The sequence below is a fragment of the Bufo gargarizans genome, chromosome 6 (assembly GCF_014858855.1).
Source record: "Bufo gargarizans isolate SCDJY-AF-19 chromosome 6, ASM1485885v1, whole genome shotgun sequence".
NCBI classification, from domain to species: Eukaryota; Metazoa; Chordata; class Amphibia; order Anura; family Bufonidae; genus Bufo; species Bufo gargarizans.
Window position 1 is genome coordinate 137,529,713 of NC_058085.1, and position 24,614 is coordinate 137,554,326.

General features: G+C 42.2%; 1 protein-coding gene across 4 annotated transcripts in view; it reads left to right on the plus strand.

The window, feature by feature from the left end:
- Positions 1 to 24,614, plus strand: part of ACBD4 (acyl-CoA binding domain containing 4) — a 72,284-nt gene that overhangs the window by 41,506 nt on the left and 6,164 nt on the right. For 2 of the 4 annotated variants that reach the window (XM_044298670.1, XM_044298671.1), the window contains exons 2-9: positions 10,924 to 11,198; positions 12,752 to 12,872; positions 13,421 to 13,505; positions 17,277 to 17,394; positions 19,687 to 19,848; positions 21,877 to 21,974; positions 22,069 to 22,195; positions 23,098 to 23,294. In XM_044298670.1, the coding sequence (XP_044154605.1) occupies positions 11,117 to 11,198; positions 12,752 to 12,872; positions 13,421 to 13,505; positions 17,277 to 17,394; positions 19,687 to 19,848; positions 21,877 to 21,974; positions 22,069 to 22,195; positions 23,098 to 23,294 (990 nt within the window). In that variant the 5' untranslated portion in view covers positions 10,924 to 11,116. Of the gene's footprint in view, positions 1 to 10,923; positions 11,199 to 12,750; positions 12,878 to 13,420; positions 13,506 to 17,276; positions 17,395 to 19,686; positions 19,849 to 21,876; positions 21,975 to 22,068; positions 22,196 to 23,097; positions 23,354 to 24,614 lie in introns of those variants that run through there. The other 2 variants (XR_006390447.1, XM_044298672.1) reach the window with 2 other exon arrangements.

Below are 24,614 nucleotides of genomic sequence, written 5' to 3' on the forward strand. Positions count from 1 at the left end.
ATAAACCCCTAAGCTGGCAGTGGTTCTGACGGAGTTATGAAGAGGCACCAGACGCTTTATAACTTCGGCGGTTCCTCCACTAGGAAGCTGTCTTACATTTAGAACGTTTTCTACGCCTGACCTTTTTCTGCCGGCCTGTCCCCTTCCTCGCCCACGCCACTCCCAGTTTTTTAGAATTGGCGTGAGCGGGGAGAAGTTGCAGATTGTGCCGCAACTGGGTGTTGCGCTGCAATTAGGGATGAGCGAATCGACTTTGGATGAAACATCCAAAGTCGATTTGCATAAAACTTTGGTCCAATACTGTGTTTAATGAAATTTTTTTTTGCGAGTGTACGGGCTGTTTTTTTGTGTTCAGTATACGGAACCATTAATTTCAATGGTTCCGCATTAAAAACGGAATGTACCACGTATGCATTCCGTTGAAAGATGGAACATGTCATATTATTGCCCGCAAATCACGTTCCGTGGCCCCATTTAAGTCAATGGTTTTTTTTTTGCGGAACCATCTATTGAAAATGTTATGCCCTGCCAAATTTTTTCTATGTAATTACTGTATATGCCATACTGAAGGAAACGCAACGGAACAACGGATCCGTGAAAAACGGACCGCAAAAAAACTATAAAAGCCATACGTTCGTGTGAACTAGGCCTTAGAATGTATTGGTTCAGATGAGCCGAAGTTATTACTTCGCGAAGTCTCGCGAGACTTCACGTAATAACTTCATAAATTAATTTTTATTGTAAAAAAAAACATTTCCAGAACTCGGGTTTGGTCAGAGTTCGGGAAATGTGTTTTTTTACAGTACAAATTAATTTATGAAGATATTACGCAAAGTCTTGTGAGACTTCGCGAAGCAATAACTTTGGCTCATCGGAGCCAATACATTCTAATACTGTACGGAGCTTTAGAACAAAGTTTTATGCGAATCGACGTCGGGTGTTTCATCCAAAGTCTATTTGCTTATCCCTAATATAGGCATATTTCAGCTTAATGAATGACCCCCATACTTTATTAGGGAAATATGTTCCTTTGTACTAGATAACAGGGTGTAAAGAGTCTTAGAAAAGCTCTATCTAAACATTGCTAAGGAGAATCTGTCTTCAGTCTTAAGTTCTAGTGAGCGCGGAAGATGCCTGTGTGTAACAGGTCGGATAGGACGGGTAATGGGCAGTGATGGGGCACATGTACATAGTCAAGGAGTGGGGTAGTGACAAGAGGCAGTCTAGAACTGAAGACAAACTCTCCTTAGCAACGACTCTGTTTTCTAGTACAAAGAAACCTCTTTCCTTAAAGTATATTACAAAAATGTTTAACATTTCTGTCCCTGCATTGTATAAAAAAAAAACTGAACAACAGTTACACTTTAAATGGACTGTGTAATCAGAAAATGGTCTATTGTTTAAACAAAGATTTTCTTTTATATTAAGCGTATTAAAAAATAATTTTTGTGTGCATGTATCTGTGTAATATAAAAAACAGCGCAGCACTCCGGTCTTGAATAGTGGATCTTTTATTACACTAAATGCAACGTTTCAGCTCACTCCATGGAGCCTTTGTCAAGCAGTGATAACGGTGTTTCAAACAAGTGTGTATATATAGGGAAGGTTACCAAGATGTACATGATAATCAATTAGTAAAGACAATTTAAATATTAACATGATTACTTGTACATGTATATATATTCCAACATTCACAATAGGTGATATCACAGCTAATCTACTACTCCCTTTTGACCTCTGCAGGTCACAAAGCATGCCCAGAAAACTCCCATGTAAGTGAATGGGGCCCCCTCCTGTTTATTGTGTTTATGGCCCATGTCGCTGCTGTAATGCATATCTATAAAAAACTGGAAAAAAAACTATAGGTGATAAATTCTCTTAAAAAAAACCTCTAAAATGAAATCAAAATCAGCAGTAACCACATCCTAGTCAGCCTTTTCTGCGAAATGTTAAAAATGAGTTGTCCACTTTTAGTTTTTCAGGTGTGTTGGTTACCGCTGTATTGGTTGTCACTGGTAGGTATTCAGGGATTCATTCTGCACTTTGTCTTTTAAATTTCCATTCAGATCTCCTGGAAAGCCGGGTGACCAATTTTCCCAGAAGTAGATATACAGTTGCAAGAAAATGTGAACCCTTTGGAATGATATGGATTTCTGCACAAATTGGTCATAAAATGTGATCTGATCTTCATCTAAGTCACGACAATAGACAATCACAGTCTGCTTAAACTAATAACCAACAAAGAATTAAATGTTACCATGTTTTTATTGAAAGTCTCAGTGAAGGGATCAGCGGCTATGTCGATCAGGTAATATCCCCATTTGTCCCCAGTCTAACATCATACTTAAAGGGAACCTGTCACCAGTTTTATGGTGTCCTAACTAAGGGCAACATAAATAAGTGACTGATTCGCTTAGCAAAATGCTGGGTCACTTTCTTTAATTGACCCAGTCAATCTGCCAACATCTTGTATTAAAAAAGCTCCAGCTGATAATGATGAGTCATGAATATTCATGAGCTCCTGACTCTCCCCGCCCACCTGCTGCTGAATGACAGTTTGTTTCCATATGAACCAGCAGCAGGTGGGCAGGGGAGTGGCTATAGCTCTGAATTAAAGGGGTTATCCCATCATAATGATCACTGTTAAATCTGTTAATGATTTGACAGTGATCATTTTTGTAAATATACTTTATTAACAAATCCCCACCGATTAGGATAAAATTCATACCCACTTACCTGATTGTTGTGACTCGGTCTCCCCTGGTTACGACCACTGTTCTTCTTGAAAAGCCGGAAGGTCGCGCTTGCCCAGAAGACGACTCCTTTTCTCCCGGCCGGTCCGCTTGCTGTTCTGAACGCGCACGCTGCCGCGCATGCGCGACAGTGACTTCTTCCCGGCCAGAATAGTACAGAGCTGCGAACGCGCACGCCGGCTCTGTAGGAATAAGTCACCATTGCGCATGCGCGGCGGCGTGCGCATTCATTCCAGCGCGCGGCACGGCCGGGAGAAGACTTCAATCAAGATGAAGCCCGCCCCCAGCCAGAATCCAGGAAGTGAACGCGCGGTGGCAGCAGGTAAGTATAGAAACGCTAAGTGGGATAACCCCTTTAAATATACGCTGGACTCAATTACATCACGCCGAACTCGAATCAGCTCATTAGCATGTGGCATTTTTGTGTGTATATTATGAGGTAACCATCTGTCACACCAGTAAGTGAATACATCAAGGTACTTTTTAGTAGTTAATGATTGTATTTAGTTAGATTATAATCAAATATCCACATGACAGGTTCCCTTTTAAGGGATACAAAAGATGTACTATCAAAGTTACAAAATCTACATGTAGAGAAAGGGACGTTTATAATGGTTCCGCATTAAAAACGGAATGTACCACGTATGCATTCCGTTTTTCCGTTCCGTTGAAAGATGGAACATGTCATATTATTGCCCGCAAATCACGTTCCGTGGCCCCATTTAAGTCATGTTTTTTTTTTTGCGGAACCATCTATTGAAAATGTTATGCCCTGCCAAATTTTTTTATGTAATTACTGTATATGCCATACTGAAGGAAACGCAACGGAACAACGGATCCGTGAAAAACGGACCGCAAAAAAACTATAAAAGCCATACGTTCGTGTGAACTAGGCCTTAGAATGTATTGGTTCAGATGAGCCGAAGTTATTACTTCGCGAAGTCTCGCGAGACTTCACGTAATAACTTCATAAATTAATTTTTATTGTAAAAAAAAACATTTCCAGAACTCGGGTTTGGTCAGAGTTCGGGAAATGTGTTTTTTTACAGTACAAATTAATTTATGAAGATATTACGCGAAGTCTTGTGAGACTTCGCGAAGCAATAACTTTGGCTCATCGGAGCCAATACATTCTAATACTGTACGGAGCTTTAGAACAAAGTTTTATGCCCACCTGCTGCTGAATGACAGTTTGTTTCCATATGAATCAGCAGCAGGTGGGCAGGGGAGTGGCTATAGCTCTGAATTAAATATACGCTGGACTCAATTACATCACGCCGAACTCGAATCAGCTCATTAGCATGTGGCATTTTTGTGTGTATATTATGAGGTAACCATCTGTCACACCAGTAAGTGAATACATCAAGGTACTTTATAGCAAGTCTGGACGTTGAAGCACTGTACACCAGTATACAACACAAAATTGGACTTGAGGCAATTGGTTATTATTTAGACACAAGAGGTATACAATATAAAGATCACAATCAATTTGTTTTGACACTATTACAATTTTTACTCACGCACAATTATTTCATTTTTGATTGACAATATTATTTGCAGATCACTGGTACCGCAATGGGTACGATATGTGCACTTAATTTCGCCAATCCTTTTTTTAGGGTGGTGGGAAGACAGAATAGTCTTCACACACAGCAAATTCACCAAGCACATCACATACTAGGGTCGTTACATTGACGATGTGCTAATACTCTGGGATGGCACAATAAATGAATTTCACGAATTTGTGAAAAACCTTAATGATAACACAATAGGATTAAAGTTCACAGCTGAAATAGAGAAAAATAAACTAAATTTCTTAGATATATCTCTCGCACTATCAGAAGATGGGAGTATATCAACTGAAATTTACAGAAAGCCAATGTCGCCTAACAGTCTCCTGCACTGGTCAAGTTACCATCCACAACCTTTTAAAAGAGGAATTCCAGTAGGCCAGTATCTCAGAGCAAGAAGGAATTGCTCAACAGAAGTAGCCTTTGAGTGCGAGAGTAAAATATTATACCAAAAGTTCCTAGAGCGTGGGTACCCAAAAAAAGTATTGCATAAAACATACCGAAAAGCAAAAGTAAGAGAAAGAAGTGAATTATTACAAAATCATGAAAAACCAACCACAGAAAAAATTGTGCGTTGTATAGGTACGTTTGACATAAAACACAGTGAAGTCAGTAATATCCTGGAGAAGCATTGGAATATTCTGAGGTTGGATGAGGACCTGAAGAATATTATTACTGACTATCCCACGATAACATATAGGAGAGGAAAAAACTTGAGGGAACAATTAGTGCATAGCGATTTCCAATGGAACAGTCAACAGAGACAAAAAACAACATGGCTAACCACAAAAGGGTCATATCCATGTGGCAACTGCCAATTCTGCAGTAAAATGCAAGCCTGTAATGAATTTGAAAACCCAGTAGATAGGAAAAAATATAAAATCACTGAATATATCAACTGTAAAACAATATACGGGTAGTGTACGCTATCCAATGTGGATGGCCAAAATTGTATGTGGGGAAAACCATACAGGAACTTCGAAGACAGATCTCTAAACATCTTAGTGACATCAACCTACGAGCTGACACAACATTATCCAGACATATAAAGGCAGTACATGGTGGGAAAAGTGACAGCCTGAAAATTTGGGGAATTACAAAAATAAGGCCTGGTCCTAGGCAATGGGATTTGGATAGAAAGTTACAGCAAGAAGGCCTAAATGAAGGCTTCACCTTTGCATCGTTTCTATGAATGTAGCTGAACAAATAGGAATATAGAAATACTAATATAATAATAATAATGAAAATCTGACCTAAAAGAAACACAATAGAAAAATGGCGAGACTAATTCCAATAGATAAAAAGAACAGGTACCTACCTTGGAAGAGATAGGAGAACAATCAGAAAAACCTACTGTAGGAAAACAATAAAAAATAAAAAAAAACAGTAGTTTAATAATATACCAAAAAAGAACACATTAAAAAATTGAATGACAAAAATAAGTATTCATAACCAAATCCATAAAAAATAAAACAAGAAAAATATATAAAAAAATAATAAAAAAAATAACCAACATAAAGTAGTAAACTGAAGTTACTTTAAAAGATGAAAAATGACCAGAGAGAGATACAGAAAGATCATAAAAATATACAGTCACGAGATAGCACAAGTACCCAATAGGTACCAGTGGAAGACTAATTGATAAGCACATACATAATAGAAAGAGAAGAAAACCTAAACTCTCAAGACAAAATAGAAGTGCAGGAGAAGATCGCAATAGCAATATTAAGATCATATGTTTTAAAGTACAAGCGCTAATAAAGATAAAAAGAAATTCTAAGTATTAGGACATGCGCAGATCAAGAGAGAAGAGAAGGCAATGTTGCTCTAAGTTCGAATATAAGCGCAAAAGTAATCGCCAATACCAGAAGAATCAAAGTGCAGAGACATGCGCGGGATGAGGCTAATTATCGCGAGAGCATCTCTAAAAAAATCGATATCAAGGAGCGAAGGTATCTAACACTAGAAAAAAAAAAATAATCGCGAAGATTCCCCCCCCCCCCCCCCCAAAGAATCGACATGAGCGAGTGAACGTAGCACTAGAAAAATCAAAGTGTAGAGACATGCGCGGGATGAGAGCGAGTATCGCGAGATAATGCATGTCATCAAAAAGAGGAGGAGTAAACTTAAAAAGCATCCAATAAAGTTGCAAGTACCTAAAAGAACAAAACAAGGATAAATACTATTGGTCAGAATACGATGATGTCAAGCAATAGGAGGTATTACCGTATTTTTCGCCGTATAAGACGCACTTTTTCCCCCCCAAAAGTGGGGGGGAAATAGCAGTGCGTCTTATGCGGCGAATGTAGCCGATTTTGCCTAGTTTTCAATGATACACCCACCGCGATGCCGTGCGGCGGGTGTATCTGCTGTGAGGGAGGAGGGGCTGGGGGCGGCATCTGCATTTATAATGACAGCGGGGCCCGTGCAGTGACTGTATTCTACTACACGGGCCCCGCTTACTGTATAATCATATCCCTAATAGTTAATTGTTGTGTGCACTGCATGTAAAAGCACAATGAGCGATAATGATGAGCGCTGTCTATTACTTACAATTAGAAGCGCTCGCTGTTCGGAGCAGAGAGGAGGGAGGAGGCAGGCCGGGAGGACGGGCGCTGGCAGTGTGAGTCATACGTCACGCGCCGCCCACTTTATGAATGAAGCAGGCGGCGTGGGCGCATGACGGATGACTCACACTGTCAGCGCCCGTCCTCCCGGCCTGCCTCCTCCCTGCTCTCTGCTCCGAACGGCGAGCGCTTCTAATTGTAAGTAATAGACAGCGCTCATCATTATCGCTCATTGTGCTTTTACATGCAGTGCACACAACAATTAACTATTAGGGATATGATTATACAGTAAGCGGGGGCCGTGTAGTAGAATACAGTCACTGCACGGGCCCCGCTGTCATTATAAATGCAGATGCGACCCCCACCCCCATTATAAAAGCAAATGCGACCCCTACACTTATGGAGGGGATCTGTGGATGACACATAGCATAAGATGCTATATATGTGTCATCCACAGATCCCCCTCATAACTGTCATACACAGATCCTCATAACAGTGCCATCCAGAGAGGATCCCCCATAACAGTGCGTCACCCACAGATCCCCCATAACAGTGCGTCACCCACAGATCCCCCATAACAGTGCGTCACCCACAGATCCCCCATAACAGTGCGTCACCCACAGATCCCCCATAACAGTGCGTCACCCACAGATCCCCCATAACAGTGCGTCACCCACAGATCCCCCATAACAGTGCGTCACCCACAGATCCCCCATAACAGTGCGTCACCCACAGATCCCCCATAACAGTGCGTCACCCACAGATCCCCCATAACAGTGCGTCACCCACAGATCCCCCATAACAGTGCGTCACCCACAGATCCCCCATAACAGTGAGTCACCCACAGATCCCCCATAACAGTGCGTCACCCACAGATCCCCCATAACAGATCCCCCATAACAGTGTGTCATCCACAGATCCTCCATAACAGTGCATCACCCACAGACCACAATTAGTTCAAAAGCGCACCTTTTGGTTCAAAATATTTTTTTTCTTATTTTCCTCCCCAAAAACCTAGGTGCGTCTTATACGGCGAAAAATACGGTAAATAGATCTCGCCACGCTGATTCATTGCACACTGCCCGATCCCCTGAAGACGCCAGGTAGCTGGCGAAACATGTCGGGGGGGGGGGGGGGGGGCAGTGCATGAGGTGATTTTAAATATTAGGTGAACCCAATGAGTGCAATATATAGAAGGAACTAACAGACTTCAGGAAAAATCTGGAGCTAGCGCGCAGCTACCAGATCAGAAGAAAACACTTGCAACGCAGCACTAGAAAAAGGGGATCACCTGATAAAAGTTTTAAACAATTAAGGTTAGATAAGATTAATAAAATAAAAGAACCAATAAAAGTTAAGTTTTATATAATTTGTTAGAAAAACACATGGCAAGATGAGGCAATCAGTAGTCTAGGACTAAATGTAAAAAGTATGTTTTTATTGAACACGCCATGTAAACATTCACAGTGCAGGTGGAAAAAGTATGTGAACCCCTAGACCAGTGATGGCGAACCTTTTTAAAGGCCGAGTGCCCAAACTGCAATCCAAAACCCACTTATTTATTGCAAAGTGCCAACAAAGCAATTTAACCTGAATACTATAGTCCAATATAGTATATCCTCATTTAGCTATTAAAGCCTGCCTACATTCAGTGCGCTGTCCTGTGCTGTTCATAGTGCGCCCTGCACTGATGAATGGCAGGAAAAGTCTAAGACATATTGTACACCATATACTTTTTTCCAGAGTGCGGGTGCCCACAGAGAGGGCTCTGAGTGCCGTCTCTGGCACCCGTGCCATAGGTTCACCATCACTGCCCTAGACTAATGACATCTCCAAGAGCTAATTGGAGTGAGGTGTCAGCCAACTAGAGTCCAATCAATGAGATGAGATTGGAGATGTTGCTTACAGCTTCCCTGCCCTATAAAAAAACATACACCAGTTCTGGGTTTGCTTTTCACAAGAAGCATTGCCTGATGTGAATGATGCCTCACACAAAAGATCTCTCAAAAGACCTACGATTAAGAATTGTTGAATTGCATAAAGCTGGAAAGGGTTATGAAAGTATCTCCAAAAGCCTTGCTGTTCATCAGTCCACGGTAAGACAAATTGTCTATAAATGGAGAAAGTTCAGCACTGCTGCTACTCTCCCTAGGAGTGGCCGTCCTGTAAAGATGACTGCAAGAGCACAGCACAGACTGCTCAATGAGGTGAAGAAGAATCCTAGAGTGTCAGCTAAAGACTTACAAAAGTATCTGGCATATGCTAACATCCCTGTTAGCGAATCTACGATACGTAAAACACTAAACAAGAATGGATTTCATGGGAGGATACCACAGAGGAAGCCACTGCTGTCAAAAAAACCCATTGCTGTATGTTTACAGTTTGCACAAGAGCACCTGGATGTTCCACAGCAGTACTGGCAAAATATTCTGTGGACAGATGAAACCAAAGTTGAGTTGTTTGGAAGAAAAACACAACACTATGTGTGAAGAAAAAGAGGCACAGCACAACATCAAAACCTCATCCCAACTGTGAAGTATGGTGGTGGGGGCATCATGGTTTGGGGCTGCTTTGCTGCGTCAGGGCCTGGACAGATTGCTATCATCAAAGGAAAAATGAATTCCGAAGTCTATCAAGACATATTGCAGGAGAACTTAAGGCCATCTGTCCACCAGCTGAAGCTCAACAGAAGATGGGTGTTGCAACAGGACAACGACCCAAAGCATAGAAGTAAATCAACAACAGAATGGCTTAAACAGAAGTAAATACGCCTTCTGGAGTGGCCCAGTCAGAGTCCTGACCTCAACCAGATTGAGATGCTGTGGCATGACCTCAGGAAAGCGATTCACACCAGACATCCCAAGAATATTACTGAACTGAAACAGTTCTGTAAAGAGGAATGGTCAAGAATTACTCCTGACCGTTGTGCACGTCTGATCTGCAACTACAGGAAATGTTTGGTTGAAGTTATTGCTGCCAAAGGAGGTTCAACCAGTTATTAAATCCAAGGGCTCACATACTTTTTCCACCTGCACTGTGAATGTTTACATGGTGTGTTCAATAAAAACATGGTAACATTTCATTCTTTGTGTGTTATTAGTTTAAAGGGCTTCTGTCACCCCACAACAGTCATAATTTTTTTTTTTTTTGGGCTAGTTACATTCATTATAGCGCGATATATGAGAATATAATGTTGTCACTTACTTTCATGCGGCCGTTTCTTGAGAAAACGAAGTTTTATAATATGCAAATCCGGTCTCTACCAGCAAGTAGGGCGTCTACTTGCTGGTAGCCGCCGCAGAAAACCGCCCCCTCGTCGTCTTGATTGACAGGGCCAGCCGTGATCTCCTCCTCCGGCCGGCCCTGTCAGTATTTAAAAAATCGCGCGCCTCTGTTCATTCGGCTCAGGCGCTCTGAGATGAGGAGGCTCGTCTCCTCAGAACTCCCTCAGTGCGCCTGCGCCGATGACGTCTTCTCTTTCGGTGATGTCATCGGCGCAGGCGCACTGAGGGAGTTCTGAGCAGACGAGCCTCCTCATCTCAGAGCGCCTGCGCCAAATGAACAGAGGCGCGCGATTTATGAAATACTGACAGGGCCGGCCGGAGGAGGGGATCACGGCTGGCCCTGTCAATCAAGACGACGAGGGGGCGGTTTTCTGCGGCGGCTACCAGCAAGTAGACGCCCTACTTGCTGGTAGAGACCGGATTTGCATATTATAAAACTTCGTTTTCTCAAGAAACGGCCGCATGAAAGTAAGTGACAACATTATATTCTCATATATCGCGCTATAAGGAATGTAACTAGCCCAAAAAAAAAAAGGACTGTTGTGGGGTGACAGAAGCCCTTTAAGCAGACTGTAATTGTCTATTGTTGTGACTTAGATGAAGATCAGATCACGTTTTATGACCAATTTGTGCAGAAATCCATATCATTCCAAAGGGTTCACATACTTTTTCTTGCAACTGTAAGTTGATTGAAGAGTAGCTATGATGTTGTCTACTAGATTTCCAGTGTGATTTTTGTTTTTTGCAGGCTCTGGCCTTCTTGTCATTTTATTACAAACCAAGTCAACAGAATCAGATCAGAGTTCATCTGTTATCAGGACGCTGTACAGCAGATCAGTTCCACGGCAGTATCTGGCAGCACTTCTGCCCTGTAAACGAAGAAAAGCACAGGAGCTTTCTACGCCGCAGTCAGGGATTGTGCAGCACCGCGTTCTGGACTCATGGGGACGGATCAAGATGAAACTGGATATCGGAGGCAATTCAATGCAGCTGTGTCCGTTATTCAGAGCTTACCAAAAGATGGTATGTAAAGCCCTATGTGACCCTGCATAATCTAATGAAACCCTGCCATGTGCTGCTATGTGAGGAAGAATTATTTATTATGTGCCTGTCAATGCAAGAGGAATAATACATAAATTCTATCCCCATGACATGCTCCTGGGCCCCTATACCTGCAGACCCCCACAGGCCTCCCTGCCACGTAAGAAAACAATGGACAGTATGGAGACGCAATGATAGATAACAGTAATGATGTAATTATAATAGACTGAGCCATATCATTAAACACATAAATATTATACAGTATGTATGGATGCAGTGCATAACACCCCCAGATAGGATGGCATGTGAAGTGGCAGTACCAGGCATAGCTTTTGCCCGTAGCGCTTCAAGATGTCTTGGTAACTGGCACAGCCTCAAGCTCAGTCCTTGTTCTGTGTCCATTATTCAGGCTATGTTTGACCCAGTGTCCTGGTTTCTGCTTATCCAAGCTACTTTGACAATTATAGCTCATAGACAGGTCATGCAAATAGAAGTCCTCCAATTCATACCTGGATAGGCAGATATTACATCTTCAAGTCATTGTTCTTAAAGGGATTATCAACTTTACAAAACCTATTTTCAAATACCCTGCTAGTGGTTACTGGGTTAAAGGGGTTATACCATGATTGATGTAAAAATCATCATATAGTACATGATAATCTCTTTCTAACAAAACTAGAACCAGCCCTGTACCTCACATGGATCCAGAGATTGCACCATTTTTTGCTCCAATTGCTCTTCTAGATTCTCTCCAGGCTGGCAGCTCGGTGGGAGTGTCCTTTCTGCCGCAGCTGTCTGCCTATCACAACTCCAGGTGCGTGTCCTTTCTGCTGCAGCTCTCCCCTGTAACGGTCACAGCTTGTAACAGTAGATATGCCTGGTGGCAGTTGACGGATGGAACTGAGCATGTGCGACCACCTCAGTAGGTGGACGTGCACATTGCTATACAAATTAAACACCAAGGGGAGCTACAATAATGAAGCAAAGAGAATATTTCACAACTAAATTATTTTGTAACAGAAAGTAAATTGCAATAATAACTAGTTTTCCATGCTGACTTTTATTCAAATAACATTTATTAGTGGCACCATCCCTTTAATAGAGGTGGTCCTTTATTCAGGGTTCTTATATCTCAGCCACAATAGAGAGAGGTAACAAAGTGCAACTTTCTGGAGGACCTGCCCTGCATTACGCAGACCATAGAATTTAAAGGACGCTGTGTAATGCCTAGTTTCTCCTGTGGTGGCACTGCAGGGAAATTTAATATGTACCGCCAGGTTTTTACAACTGATCACGGATAGTCACTTGATGATCAGCAGGGGTGGAATGATCCGAAGCTGCCGCACATAAGTTCCTATGGAGCCCCTGCCTGTGGCAGGGCTTCGGAGGAACATAATGTAATCCTCATAGACTCCAATGCTAATGGCTAAAAAGTCACCTTTCATTAGCATTACCCAATGAATGTGTATGTAATACCTTGTATCTGTGTACCCTCTGTCTCACTGGACTGGACCTTTTGATTTTGGCGTTTCTAGGTGCTTATCGGCCGTCCTATGAGGAAATGCTCAGATTCTACGGCTACTACAAACAGGCCACAGTAGGACCCTGCAATATCTCCCGTCCTCCTTTCTGGGATCCGATTGGCAAATATAAGTGGTATGGTATGAACACTGCACATATACCCTATGAGATAATATGACTGCCATAGGGGGTGGGCTGGGATAAGTATTAGCGACTTTGACGCTGGCATTTGACTGGCCTCCATCTAATAATACATTTTCCCTGCAGCAGCTGCTGATTGCCTGGTCGGCTTGTATTCAAAAAGGGCTTGTAAAGATGAGACAGTCCCTGTAAGGACTGACAATACATATTTGTACTGACCTTAGTTGTATGTATGTATGTATGTATGTATGTACAGTAATACATATGCAGAAGTGAAACAGTGGTGAGCGCTATGTAATTTAAGAAAAGCACATGCTTCTATATCCTATTTGTTTTTGGAGATTACAGGACCCTGATGAGCGCCCTGGATAAAATATATATATATATATATAAGGGGGGCCAGGAGGTACCACATTGTCACTTTGCTTTTAATTTCCACTTCTGGATCAGCGTGAGGCAACATGTCCCAGTGTCGACTACCGAATACTTTTCTATTTTTACTACCAAAATGCAGTTTCCATTTTCCTGGTTTGTTTTCGCAGGGATGCCTGGAGCAAGCTTGGGGCTATGACTCAAGAAGATGCCATGTGTGCTTATATCAGAGAAATGAAAAAAATTGCACAAAAGGTACATAGCAATGCGATGTCCTAACAGCATCAAATGCAAAGTGTAATAATTGGGGAGAAATTGCTAAAACTCATCATCACAGCCCAAATGATGTCTGGTTTTGGACTTGTTCAGAGCCAGTGAACATTGGTAAATGGCTTGCAAGTGAATGTACAGACAGACATGGCAGTCATTTAGGGCCATAGCTTTCCAAGCAAAGGGCCATTCAAAAGTAGATTGCTTATAACTGGGATCAGCAACCTCTGGCACTTCAGGTGTTCTGAAACTACAACTTCCTTATTGCTCCATTCACATCTATAGGAGTTAGAAGAATAGCTGAGCATGTTTGCATGCTGGGAGTCGTAGTTTCACAACAGCTGGAATGCCGAAGGTTGCTGACCCCTGGCTATTAAAGTTGTATCAGTATTCCAGTAATGGAAATCTGTTACTTGGCCAAAAGGGTCTAAATTCCTTTTACACCAATGGTTTCTTCTCAAATGTATCTGTGCCATAAAGAGTTGTTTTGCATGAACATTTCCTTTAAATTAATTTTGCCATGTAAAAATGAAAATCTGACATCACACAGTACACGACAACCTCTTTCTAACAAAGCTAGTACCAGCCCTGTACCTCACATGGATCCAGAGATCTCACCATTCATTGGTCCAGTTGCTCAACTAGATGTATTTCAAGCTGGCAGCTCAGGGGGGGGATGGGGTGTCCTTTGTTTTGCAGTTCTCTCTCACTATCAGCCACAGCCCTCTTCCTATCACAGCTCAGGGAGCATGTCCTATCTGCTACAGCTCTCTACCTATCACAGCTGAGGGGACATGTCCTATCTACTGCAGCGCTCTACTCATCACAGCTCAGTGGGCATATCCTATCTGCTACAGCTCTCTACTTTTAAAGCTCAGGGGCGTGTCTTATCTGCTGCAGCCCTCTCCCTATCATAGCTCAGCTCAGAGGGAGTGTCCTAGTTGCTACAGCTCTTTCCCTGTCACAGCTCAGGAAGTGTCCTTTCTGCTGCATCTCTCTTCCTGTAACTGTCACAGCTTCTAACAATAGATAGGGCTAGTGGCAGTTGAAGGGTGGAAATGAGCATGTAGGTGGATGTAAACCTTACTGTACAGATTAGCATGTAGGTGGATGTAAACCTTACTGTACAGATTAAACACCAGGGGACGCCATTATAATGAAGTTAAGAGAATCTCACAAATGAAGCAAATTACAAAAGTAACCAGTTTTTCATGCTGAACTTTATTAAAATAACATTTACTGGTGTCACAGTCTCTTTAAATTTCAGCCCTAACATTTTATGGGTAAAGACTTTGCTGGCACCTAGCCCTCGATATCATCAGAATCTATAAAATGGGTAACAAACCCTGTCGAGGCCTTCCCGCATCTACTTGACCTATTCGAACAATATGGGATGTTATCTAGCTTCAAGGTTAACCATTCTAAAACTGAAGCGATTTTAATATTTCTGCTTCTCAGGCGATGGTGTCAACCGTCAAGACCTCTACACCATTTAAATGGCAACAGTCTCCTATTGCTTACTTAGGAGTTAAAATTGCCGCCCAGCTTGGCAGACTGGTCCAACTAAACTATGTCCCCTTACTTAAAGACATTCAGACACAATTAAAGTCTCTGAAAATTCCCTATGTATCATGGATGGGAAGAAAAAACCTGTTGAAAACCTTTATCATGTCTAAACTATTATTAAAAGTCTTACAAATGCTTTCTATCTTCCTACCCAGCTCTTTTTTTTCTCTCAAGTAAAGAAGATCTTTTCTAATTTCCTATGGAATGGGAAGTGGCTTACCATAGGCTAATAATGAGGAAAGAACATGGAGAATTAGGCCTTCCAGATGCCCTTACTTATCATAGAGCAATACATATGAATAGATGGCTCCAAATCCAAGTTCCTGATTATGGGGCACTGGGCAATGAACTGGAACATGTATACCTCACACATGAACAGAGAGCAGGGCTATGGTGCCTAACTTCTACGCCCTTAGATGACAACCCACTCTTGAGGGGAACAGAATCGGTGATTAGAACCCTGAATAAAGAATATGGCCTTCTGAGTAGTCCCTCACTGAATATGCCAGCTGACCTTATTCCTCCATTTGTAAGGCCAGGAGTGAAAGATATTGCTCCGGTGTGGGATAAACTCAGAGAGTACACGGTATAAAAGTTTCTGGGAGGCTTACCAGATGCAGAGTGGGCCTGCAGAGCATCCCACAAGTTCCTAGGCGCAGCAACTTCATTAATGCCTCAGAACTTAACTCCACCAGTAAATGATTACATAAACAAATGGGTGAGAAAAGGGAGAGGACTGGGTTCGAGAAATTAATGGATAAAGGGAACCTCCCAAGGAAACTGATATTGTACTTATACATCTATTTACTAACTCCGAGGAGTAAGGTTACGCCCAATGATATTCAGCACTGGACGACAGAATTGGGTAGGACATTTTCTGAAACTGACATTATGCGCTTACACTCTCATTTGCATGGGTTCTCGAGGTGTATTCGGGTACAAGAACATTCTTATAAGGTTTTAACACATTGGTACAAGACCCCAAACAGCTGTATGTAAGAGGTCTCCAAAACTCTGATGAATGTTGGAGGTGTGGGGCTGAGGCGGAAACATTGAGTCATATTTTCAGTTTTTTTCCTAAGATACTTGCCTTCTGGTCAGCAATCCAACAATCCATTCAGAATGTATTAAATCGTTCTAACTCCAGAGTCTGTCCTGCTCTGGCTGCCCACACCGACCTGTGTGTGGAGCAGTGGAAAGACAAAGTCGATTAAATGTATAGGTTGAAGGAGTTGGCAAGTTGGGAGGATGGAGCACATGACAATTACTGGAATTGGGGAACCCGTGGAGGTCTTATAGGCTGGGAGATCCCTCATAAAGTGGTTCTAGAAAATATATTCCCCTTTTGATTGAGATCATTATGATAATGCAAAGTGGAATCAATTGGCTCCACTAAAGACTCCTCAGCAACAGATCTTTTTGTCACGAACAGAAGCTGAAAATAACTTAGCTAATATAGTCAGTTCTGATGTGTGGCCCTGAGAGAGGGCAAAGAGCCCCCCCCCCCCCCCCCCCTCTTTATTGGTCCCCTCATCCAGTCCCACACTCTTCCTACCCCCTCCCGCCTGTCTCATTATTCCTTAATACTGTTCTGTACATTCAACATTTCAGTTTAACTGTACTGGTATATGTAATAAAGGTATGGCACTTCATACGGGTATACTAACGCCTTGAAACTGCATAACATGATATGTGCTGTACAGGTTTGTCTTGCATCATGTTACTTTATACACCAAACCCTGGTGCTGCGTACTGGGGTCGGAAATGTAGCATTCCTTATCCTATCTAATAAAAATAAATTTGAAAGAATCTATAAAATGAACTACAACTATTGTCAGTAACATATAGCTGCCCACATGACCACACTAGCATGCCAGGTAGGAGATGACGTGCCCCAGCGGAAACCAACAAGTAGTTTTTTCTTGGCCAGGGTATGCACATACAGAACTAGAGCAGTCGGCTGACTTTTTGCCGCGGGTAAAGGAAAGCCTGGCAACAACGCTGCAGCTTGGTTATTAGTTGGGTTGGTATACAGTATATACTGGGTACATTGCCAAATACATTACTAAGTGGCGAACTTGGGCATTTGAGCTGCCTGTACATGTACACCTGACATACATATGTACTGGTATCTGAGTCTAAAGTGCAATCTGTTGTGAAGAAAACCTTAACCCTTGTGTTTTGTATCAGATTATAGACACAATCCCTCTGGAAGACAAATCGCCTGATATGTTTGAGCCCTTCCGCCCCCTGTATGATGTCATCCCTGACATGCCGCGTCCCCCAGGCTCCTTTTTCCAGACAAGTGGTAGGTGGTCCTCCTACTCTATAAAACCTCACATATTACGTTCTTCACTTACTCTTTAAATATAGTATCCAGCTCTTAGGGGGTAGAAAACTAGGCAACTGCCCATTGTCCATCTTTACTAGAGGTTTTCCAAGAAAGAAAGTCTCAAGAGCAAGCTAAAAGTATTACTTGGCAGTGCTAGGTGGTATTATTTGCGAATGTCATTATGTGGGAACTATATGGGCACAGTGTGCGGCCTCTTTAAGGGAGTATTACTTGAATACTGCACATTATGTGGGCACTATATTGTGGCAGTTTTATCTTGGCACTATATGGTGGTATTACATGGGCTGAATTTTAGATAAAATGGCAAGGGGCTCCATATGCCAAAGGCCCTATTTTCATTGAGAGCAGCCATGCCTTTATACAGTGTGAGCATGTGTATAAAAAATGTTTGCAGCGTCAGCCAAGTAATTTGTGTAGGGCACAAGGGGTAAAGTTTAAAGATCTAGTGGATAAGCTTATATATTGTCCAATGGTCAAAGTTTTATCTTATCACCAGAGAATTGCCATCTACCAAATGAAAGAAGAATGCATCAAGAATTAGCTGTAAAGGTCCCTTTACACGGGACTACTATCTCAGATTGTCGGGAGGGAAGCGATCTCCTCCAGAGTATGGGGAGAAGTGATCCCTAATGCCTTTGCTCTTCCCTATACTGTCTCGTTTCCCGGCAGTAGATTGTGTTTACACAGCACCATCTGCCACTGGGAACCAATGATCTTTTGTGCTGCACAAAAGATACAATTATCCTATGAACTAGCGTTTTGCTCGTTCATCGGGTAATCGGTGGTGCATTTACACCGCCAGATGATTAACGACTGTTAACTAGCGATAATCTGTTCAGTTGTCAGCCCATGTAAAGTACCCTTAACAAATCCAATCCTACATCTTGACTTAAGGCTGTATTACACCAACAGAGTATATGACCAATTTCTATCCAATCAGACCAATAGTTGGTGCGTATAATAAGTGTGTAAATGGCCATCTGACCAATGATTGGTGAGAAAATCTGTCATACTCTATTGGTGTAATACAGTCCTAAGGACACTTAAAGGGGGTTTCCCGTTTGATGTAAATAAAGCAATTTTTTTCTATTTTCTGTTTCATTGTATCACTGTTTTCAAGATCTCTGTTTGCGGTCAGTGAATTTAAACATTCCTGTTTGTGTCCCAAAGCCCAAACCCCCCCAGAGATCTAGTCCTGATCTCAGCTAAGAAGCGGATACAGTTATGTCCAGTCTAGACAATCCCCTGAGAACAAACCACATCAGCATCACAAATGTCTCTCCTGTTCTGAGTTCGCTTCAGTGTATCAGTGTAGATGCAATCTATATTTTTCCAGTTCTGGCTGGTGAGGAGTTAGAATACAGGCAGACTTTACTAATCAAAATAAGCTAGACATCTGGGTCATATTCAGTCAGAGTTCTGGTGCCACCTTTTTTTTTTTAAGTGTCTTAGGCCCTTTTTCTCCTTGCTAGACAAGTGGGCATAACTTAGGTTGTGCCACTCTGCACCATATTTGCTCAAAAAATTGGGGCACAAAGCCAGTCAACTAATAGGTGATATAAACTCAGACTAGATAGTCTAAAGATGTACCAAATTCATCATCCAGGTTCAGCCACTGTGATAAGTCTGGCTTAGTCTTAGACTGTCTTACAAATAGTAGAACATCTGCCCCAAAGTATATTAGAAAGATGTATCTAAAACTTTCCCAAATATAGACATAGGCCAATGCAGTGGAGTAGATTGTGCAACAAGGTCCCTACACCCAAAACAGGAACAAGATGTTGCTATAGGACTATCCGGATGGAGATTTTATATAGCACGTCATCATATAATGGTATATAAAGTCACTAGGAATTAGTTAGAGGCCCTAGTCTCGCACTCATCCAAGCTATGGTTTTGGCCTGTGATAGTTTTGTAATTTGTAGCTTGATGTAGCTATTTGATGTTTTCTTTGTCTGTTTTAGGTCTCATGCACACGACTGTATGAATGGGTCCAGACCCATTCATTTCAATGGGGCCGCAACAGTTGCGGGCAGCATACAGTGTGTTGTCCACATCCGTAGTTCCGTTTTGAGGCAATCGCCGATAAGAATAGGCATTTTCTATATAGCACCAGCCCTGTGCGTTCCGCAAAATGCGGAACAAATACGACAGGAATCTGTGTTTTGCAACCCGCAATTTGCGGACTGCAAAACACGGCACAGTTGTGTGAATGTACCCTTATTGTGTATAACCGTCCTGTTGCAGAGCAAAAGAGTTGTGAAGATACAAAAAAGGTGATCCCAGAGGGCGACGATATGGAGGAGCAGCAATCTAGCGACACTATTCAATATGAAGCCATATCAGAGGAGACAGAGCTGGGTACACTCTCTGAGCAAGAAGAGCTCAAACAAAGAAGTGAATCCTTAGGTTAGTGTGTAAACCTGCTCTGAATTACAGACCAAATTGGAACCATTCACGGTAATGTCAAATCTGCACTAGTTGCTGAAAGATGTGGCACAGATTGGTGAATGCAAAAGAGAGAGAGAGGGCTGCGCCTCATGTGTATGCCCTGACAAGTACTGGAGGCCGACCCCAGGGTGTAGGGCCGCTTACCAGAGGATGTTGTGCTGCTGGCACAGCACCACGGAAGACGTGTAGACAGTTTCCTGATGTAGTACTTCAGCAGCTCCCTCCTGCGCCAGGTAACCAAAGAATCCCACAAAACAGTGGTTAGCAGAAAAGGTCAGAACAAGGGGCACTAGTTTTCCATGATTTATTGGGTTAAAAATACAGAGAGTGGGAACGTATTACTCTGGTGGGCAGTATGTGCCTGATGAGACCAGCGGCCCGCCAGCAACACACATTGCACAGTGTATTCTCTCTGTATTTTTAACCCAATAAATCATGGAGCGCACATTGATCTGCCCTTTTTCTTCTTCTGCTACTCGCAGATTGGGAAAGGTCATAACTAAATGCAGGTCCTGCTTCTGTGTTTTAGGTTACATTAATGTAAAAAAAGAAAAGTTCTATGACATAGGGAGCATCACTGATCTTGATCTCTAGGCAGGACTAGAAATGGTCATCGCTCATAAGTTCCTGTGGGGCTCATAATCTAATTTCTTAGCTATGGTATTTCCCATTTAAAGGGGTTCTTCGGGAATTATGAAAATACTTAAATATTACTTTATTATAAATATATTCTCAAATACCTTTAATTATTTATAATGGCTCGTTTTGTCTGGGGAGCAATCATCAGGGGAAACAAAATGGCCGCTGTCCCATTAGTTCACACAAAACCTGTCCTAATCACATATGAGGACAAGTTACTTCACGACACTGAGGTAAAAAGCTGCCTCATCCTTCTCCTCATCCTCCTCTCTACTTGTCAGGGATTATGATCCTGAATACAGATAAGATCTTTAGCTGAATTTCTGGGGAATTTAGTTAATGAGGAGACATGAATTACAGAGAGGACGGACAGGACAGACTGTGGTGATGTAGGGCTGTGGTAATGGAGACTGTAAACAAGTGCTGCTGCTCATTATCCACACCTCACCCTCCTCTCATGTCTCCTCATCTTCTCCATTCCCACAGAGATTCACTTGTATTCAGGATCATGATTCTTGAAAAGCAAAGCAGAGAGGAGGATGAGGCAGCACTTTAGCTCATTGTGGTGAAGTAACTTGTCCTCCTGTGCGATTAGGACAGGTTTTGTGTGCACTAATAGGACAGCGGCCATTTTATTTCACCTAATGATTGCTAGACAAAACAAGCCATTCTAAGTAATGAAAGGTATTTGTGAATATATTTACTTTTATATATTATTAAAATATTTTATAATATTTTCATTTTTTTAATTCCTGGAGAACCCTTTTAATTGTTATGATCCAGTTGCCTTGGAGTGGGCAGCTTATATATTTCCATGAAAATTGGCCATTATCATGTGCTCAGTTCTCAGCTATGTCACAGTGGGACATGCTGCCTCATCCTGATCCAGAAGTGGAAATTAACAGCAGTGATAACATGGTACCTCCCCGACACCCTTATGATATATTTTAGACAAGGGATGGATCGGGGTCATGTCATCTCCTGAAACAAACAGGATATAGAAGCTTTTGTCACTTCTGTATCTGCAGTATTGGGCATACATAAAGGTCAGTACAAACAGATATGGCAGCCATACACATTCAATATCTATTGGCTGACAGCTATCTCTCCATACTCCTTTCCGGCTCGGCCTATCGTTTATGTGTATTTAATGGGGAACGGGAATGAAGCTGCTGTCAGACACTGCTTATCTCCCAAGAGAACAAAAGGATGGGGCAAAAATATTCTCTCCCTCGACATCATTTGTTTGGGGATATTCAGGAGCTCCTACACAGATTAGACGTTTGGCTGACAATACATCAATGTGTATAGGGTCCATAATTCTTGTTGCTGTCTAATGAAATTTAGGTGAGACAACACGCCCATTGCAAAGTGAGCAGAAGCTGCAAAGCTGGGGCTCTGAAAATGAATATTCTGACAGTGTGGAACAGCTGGGATCTGATGAGGTGAGACACTAGTGTAATAAACTATTAAAATCGTATGCACTCTGTCCAGATATATATTTAATATGTGCATCCCGTTTAATGCCTTTCCTTTTAGGAATGTGAAGAAAATGGTTCTAAGATTTACCCACACTTATTTCAAGCATCTGATACACACAAAAAGACCAAGACTAGGCCAAGGAGGAAAAGTGCAGACAGACGAAAGGATGATAATATCGGACCAGGTACAGATCAGAGTAACTATGCAATGAGGAGATCTTAAAGGGTTATCCCTATCTGAACATTTATGGCATAATCAAAGGAAATGCCATAAATGTCTGACGGGTTGAGAACTAGGCCTCGTTTCGACCACCGTGAAGGGAGGGGTGGCTGTGCATGTACGGCTCTGAAAATGTCTGAGCCCGAGCACCGCGCCAAGTTTTCTCAAGTAGCTCGGAACCCAAGGCTAAACCTACCTGTGCCGTATAGGCAATACCAGGAACCAGTGGGCAAATTACAGGAGCGCAAGGTCTGACTCAGAGCAAACTCCCAGTTACCTCCAGCATGCAGCCATGCTTACAATGGGAGGAGGGAGAGAGCTCTGAGCCCCACCCAAGACTGGCTGATTAGCCCAGGCCTCACATGTGCACCATACAGCACAGGTAAGTTTAGCGTTAGGTCCCGAGCTACTTGAGAAACCTTGGTGCGGAGCTCTGGCTCAGACATGTTTTCTCCACAGTAGGATATGTTGGCTAATCTCTCAATTTTACATCAGTATGAGGGTTTAGTAAGACCGCAGAGTGCACATGCCTTGTTGTTCTGTGACATACAGGCAAAAGAGAAGGATGAGAAATTTTGACCAAAATATCATTGGGTTTCTTTCAGTTTATCATTTTTCAATCCTGCAGAAAGCGGTAACCACCTCTAGACGTGCTGGATGTGTGGCGGCTTAGAATAAGGGTCATTGGGACCTATAATACCTGGTTTATTCTGCAGCTTCATAAATGTATTGCCAGATACACAAATAGATGTAGGGAGAGAAGGATGGTCCCAAAGGGGTATCTTATATTGGGGGGGGTAAAACAGGTTTCAAGAATAGTTTTTGCAAGATTACATGGCTTTTCACAGAGTGTTTTCCTCCATTTAGTGCCTCACTCAGTTAATGATGTTTGGCTGAGAAGTCCCAGTGAAGAAGACAGTGGGGACACATCAACTGGATTACAGACCAGATGCCAAAGTGCCCAATACCACTTGAGCCCTCAGATTAAAGCCACAGTAGAAGCTCTGCAAGCAACAGTCCAGGGTCTCTGTCAGCGGCTACAAAACCTGGAGAGGGCTTTACAGGTTATGATCCTGCATCCTTAATCAGTTAAAGAGATGTTCCTATTTTGCACATTTAACAGGTATCCAACGGATATGCCATATCTGAGGGTCCCACCCCTGGGCGCAACTGTGTTTAAATGCATTTTGAATGCTTGTAGAAGTGAATATAGACTGCTTCACCAAGGGACCTTCGTTCAGGGGAATCCCTGTTCTGGAGATAGGTGCAAGACCAAGAGGCCATACATGGTTAAGATGGGAGTACCCCTTTAATTATGTTATATAGCTTCATGAACCTAAGTAACTTATGATGGTGCACATGTAAAGTGGTGCTCCTAAACATATAGTGTTCCTTAAAAAAAACTAATTATGATAACTAGGATAATAAATGTAGACTGTCTGGTTTTGCATTCAGATGTAGAAGGCTGATCTGCAATACTACATACAGCCTGAGAACAAGAGTGGTGCTGTCTGTTGACCGTGACCTCATACAAACACCTTCTAAAAGGAATGCATTATCAGGAAATGACCTACTGTGTAAATAAAGCTCTGAAATAATCCTGAAATCTTGCAGGTTTCACTCTGGCAACTGATCCCCATAATAGGCTGACTCTTCCTTTTCTGTAGTAATTAGTGTTAGCAGTTATCCCATCATCAGGATTACATGTATTACACCTGTATATAGACAGATCACAGGATCACACCTCTGCATAGGTCACGGAGCATGCCCAAAAACCTATTTCGCAGAAGTCAATGGGATTATCAAATCATTTATGCCAATTTTATAACATAAGAAAAATGTTGCAAACTATGGTGCACTTTTTAATTTATCAAGAAAAAGTGTGGGATGTGAGAAGAGGAGGGCTCCTGCAGCCTGACAGTTACTATATTTTACACCAGGCCCAGGAACTGGCCTGAATTATAGCTCAGATATATGTAGATCTGCTCATAGCTGGTGTAGAATTACTTTTCTGAAGCACCAACTGCAAGAAATGCACCAAATTTATTAAGAGGTGTGAGCCTCTTTTAAAAGGGTTGTCTCACCTCAGACACTGGGGGCATATCATTTATTTGAGTGGGACTGCCGAAAATAGCTGAGCTAGCCAATTGGCTATATTCGGCAGTTTCATAGGAATGAATGGAGGGAAGCAACGCAAACGTGGTCCACCCTCCTTCACTTTGCGGGCTCTGTTCTAAAGATAGGTGCTGGTGCCAGAGGTGAGACTTGCAACTATCAGACAATGTATGAGGTGAGACAACCCCTTTTTTTTATTTATTTTTATCAGATAGTTTTTATTTTAACAGAAAGCGCCACATTTCGTATATCCAACATGTATCACACAG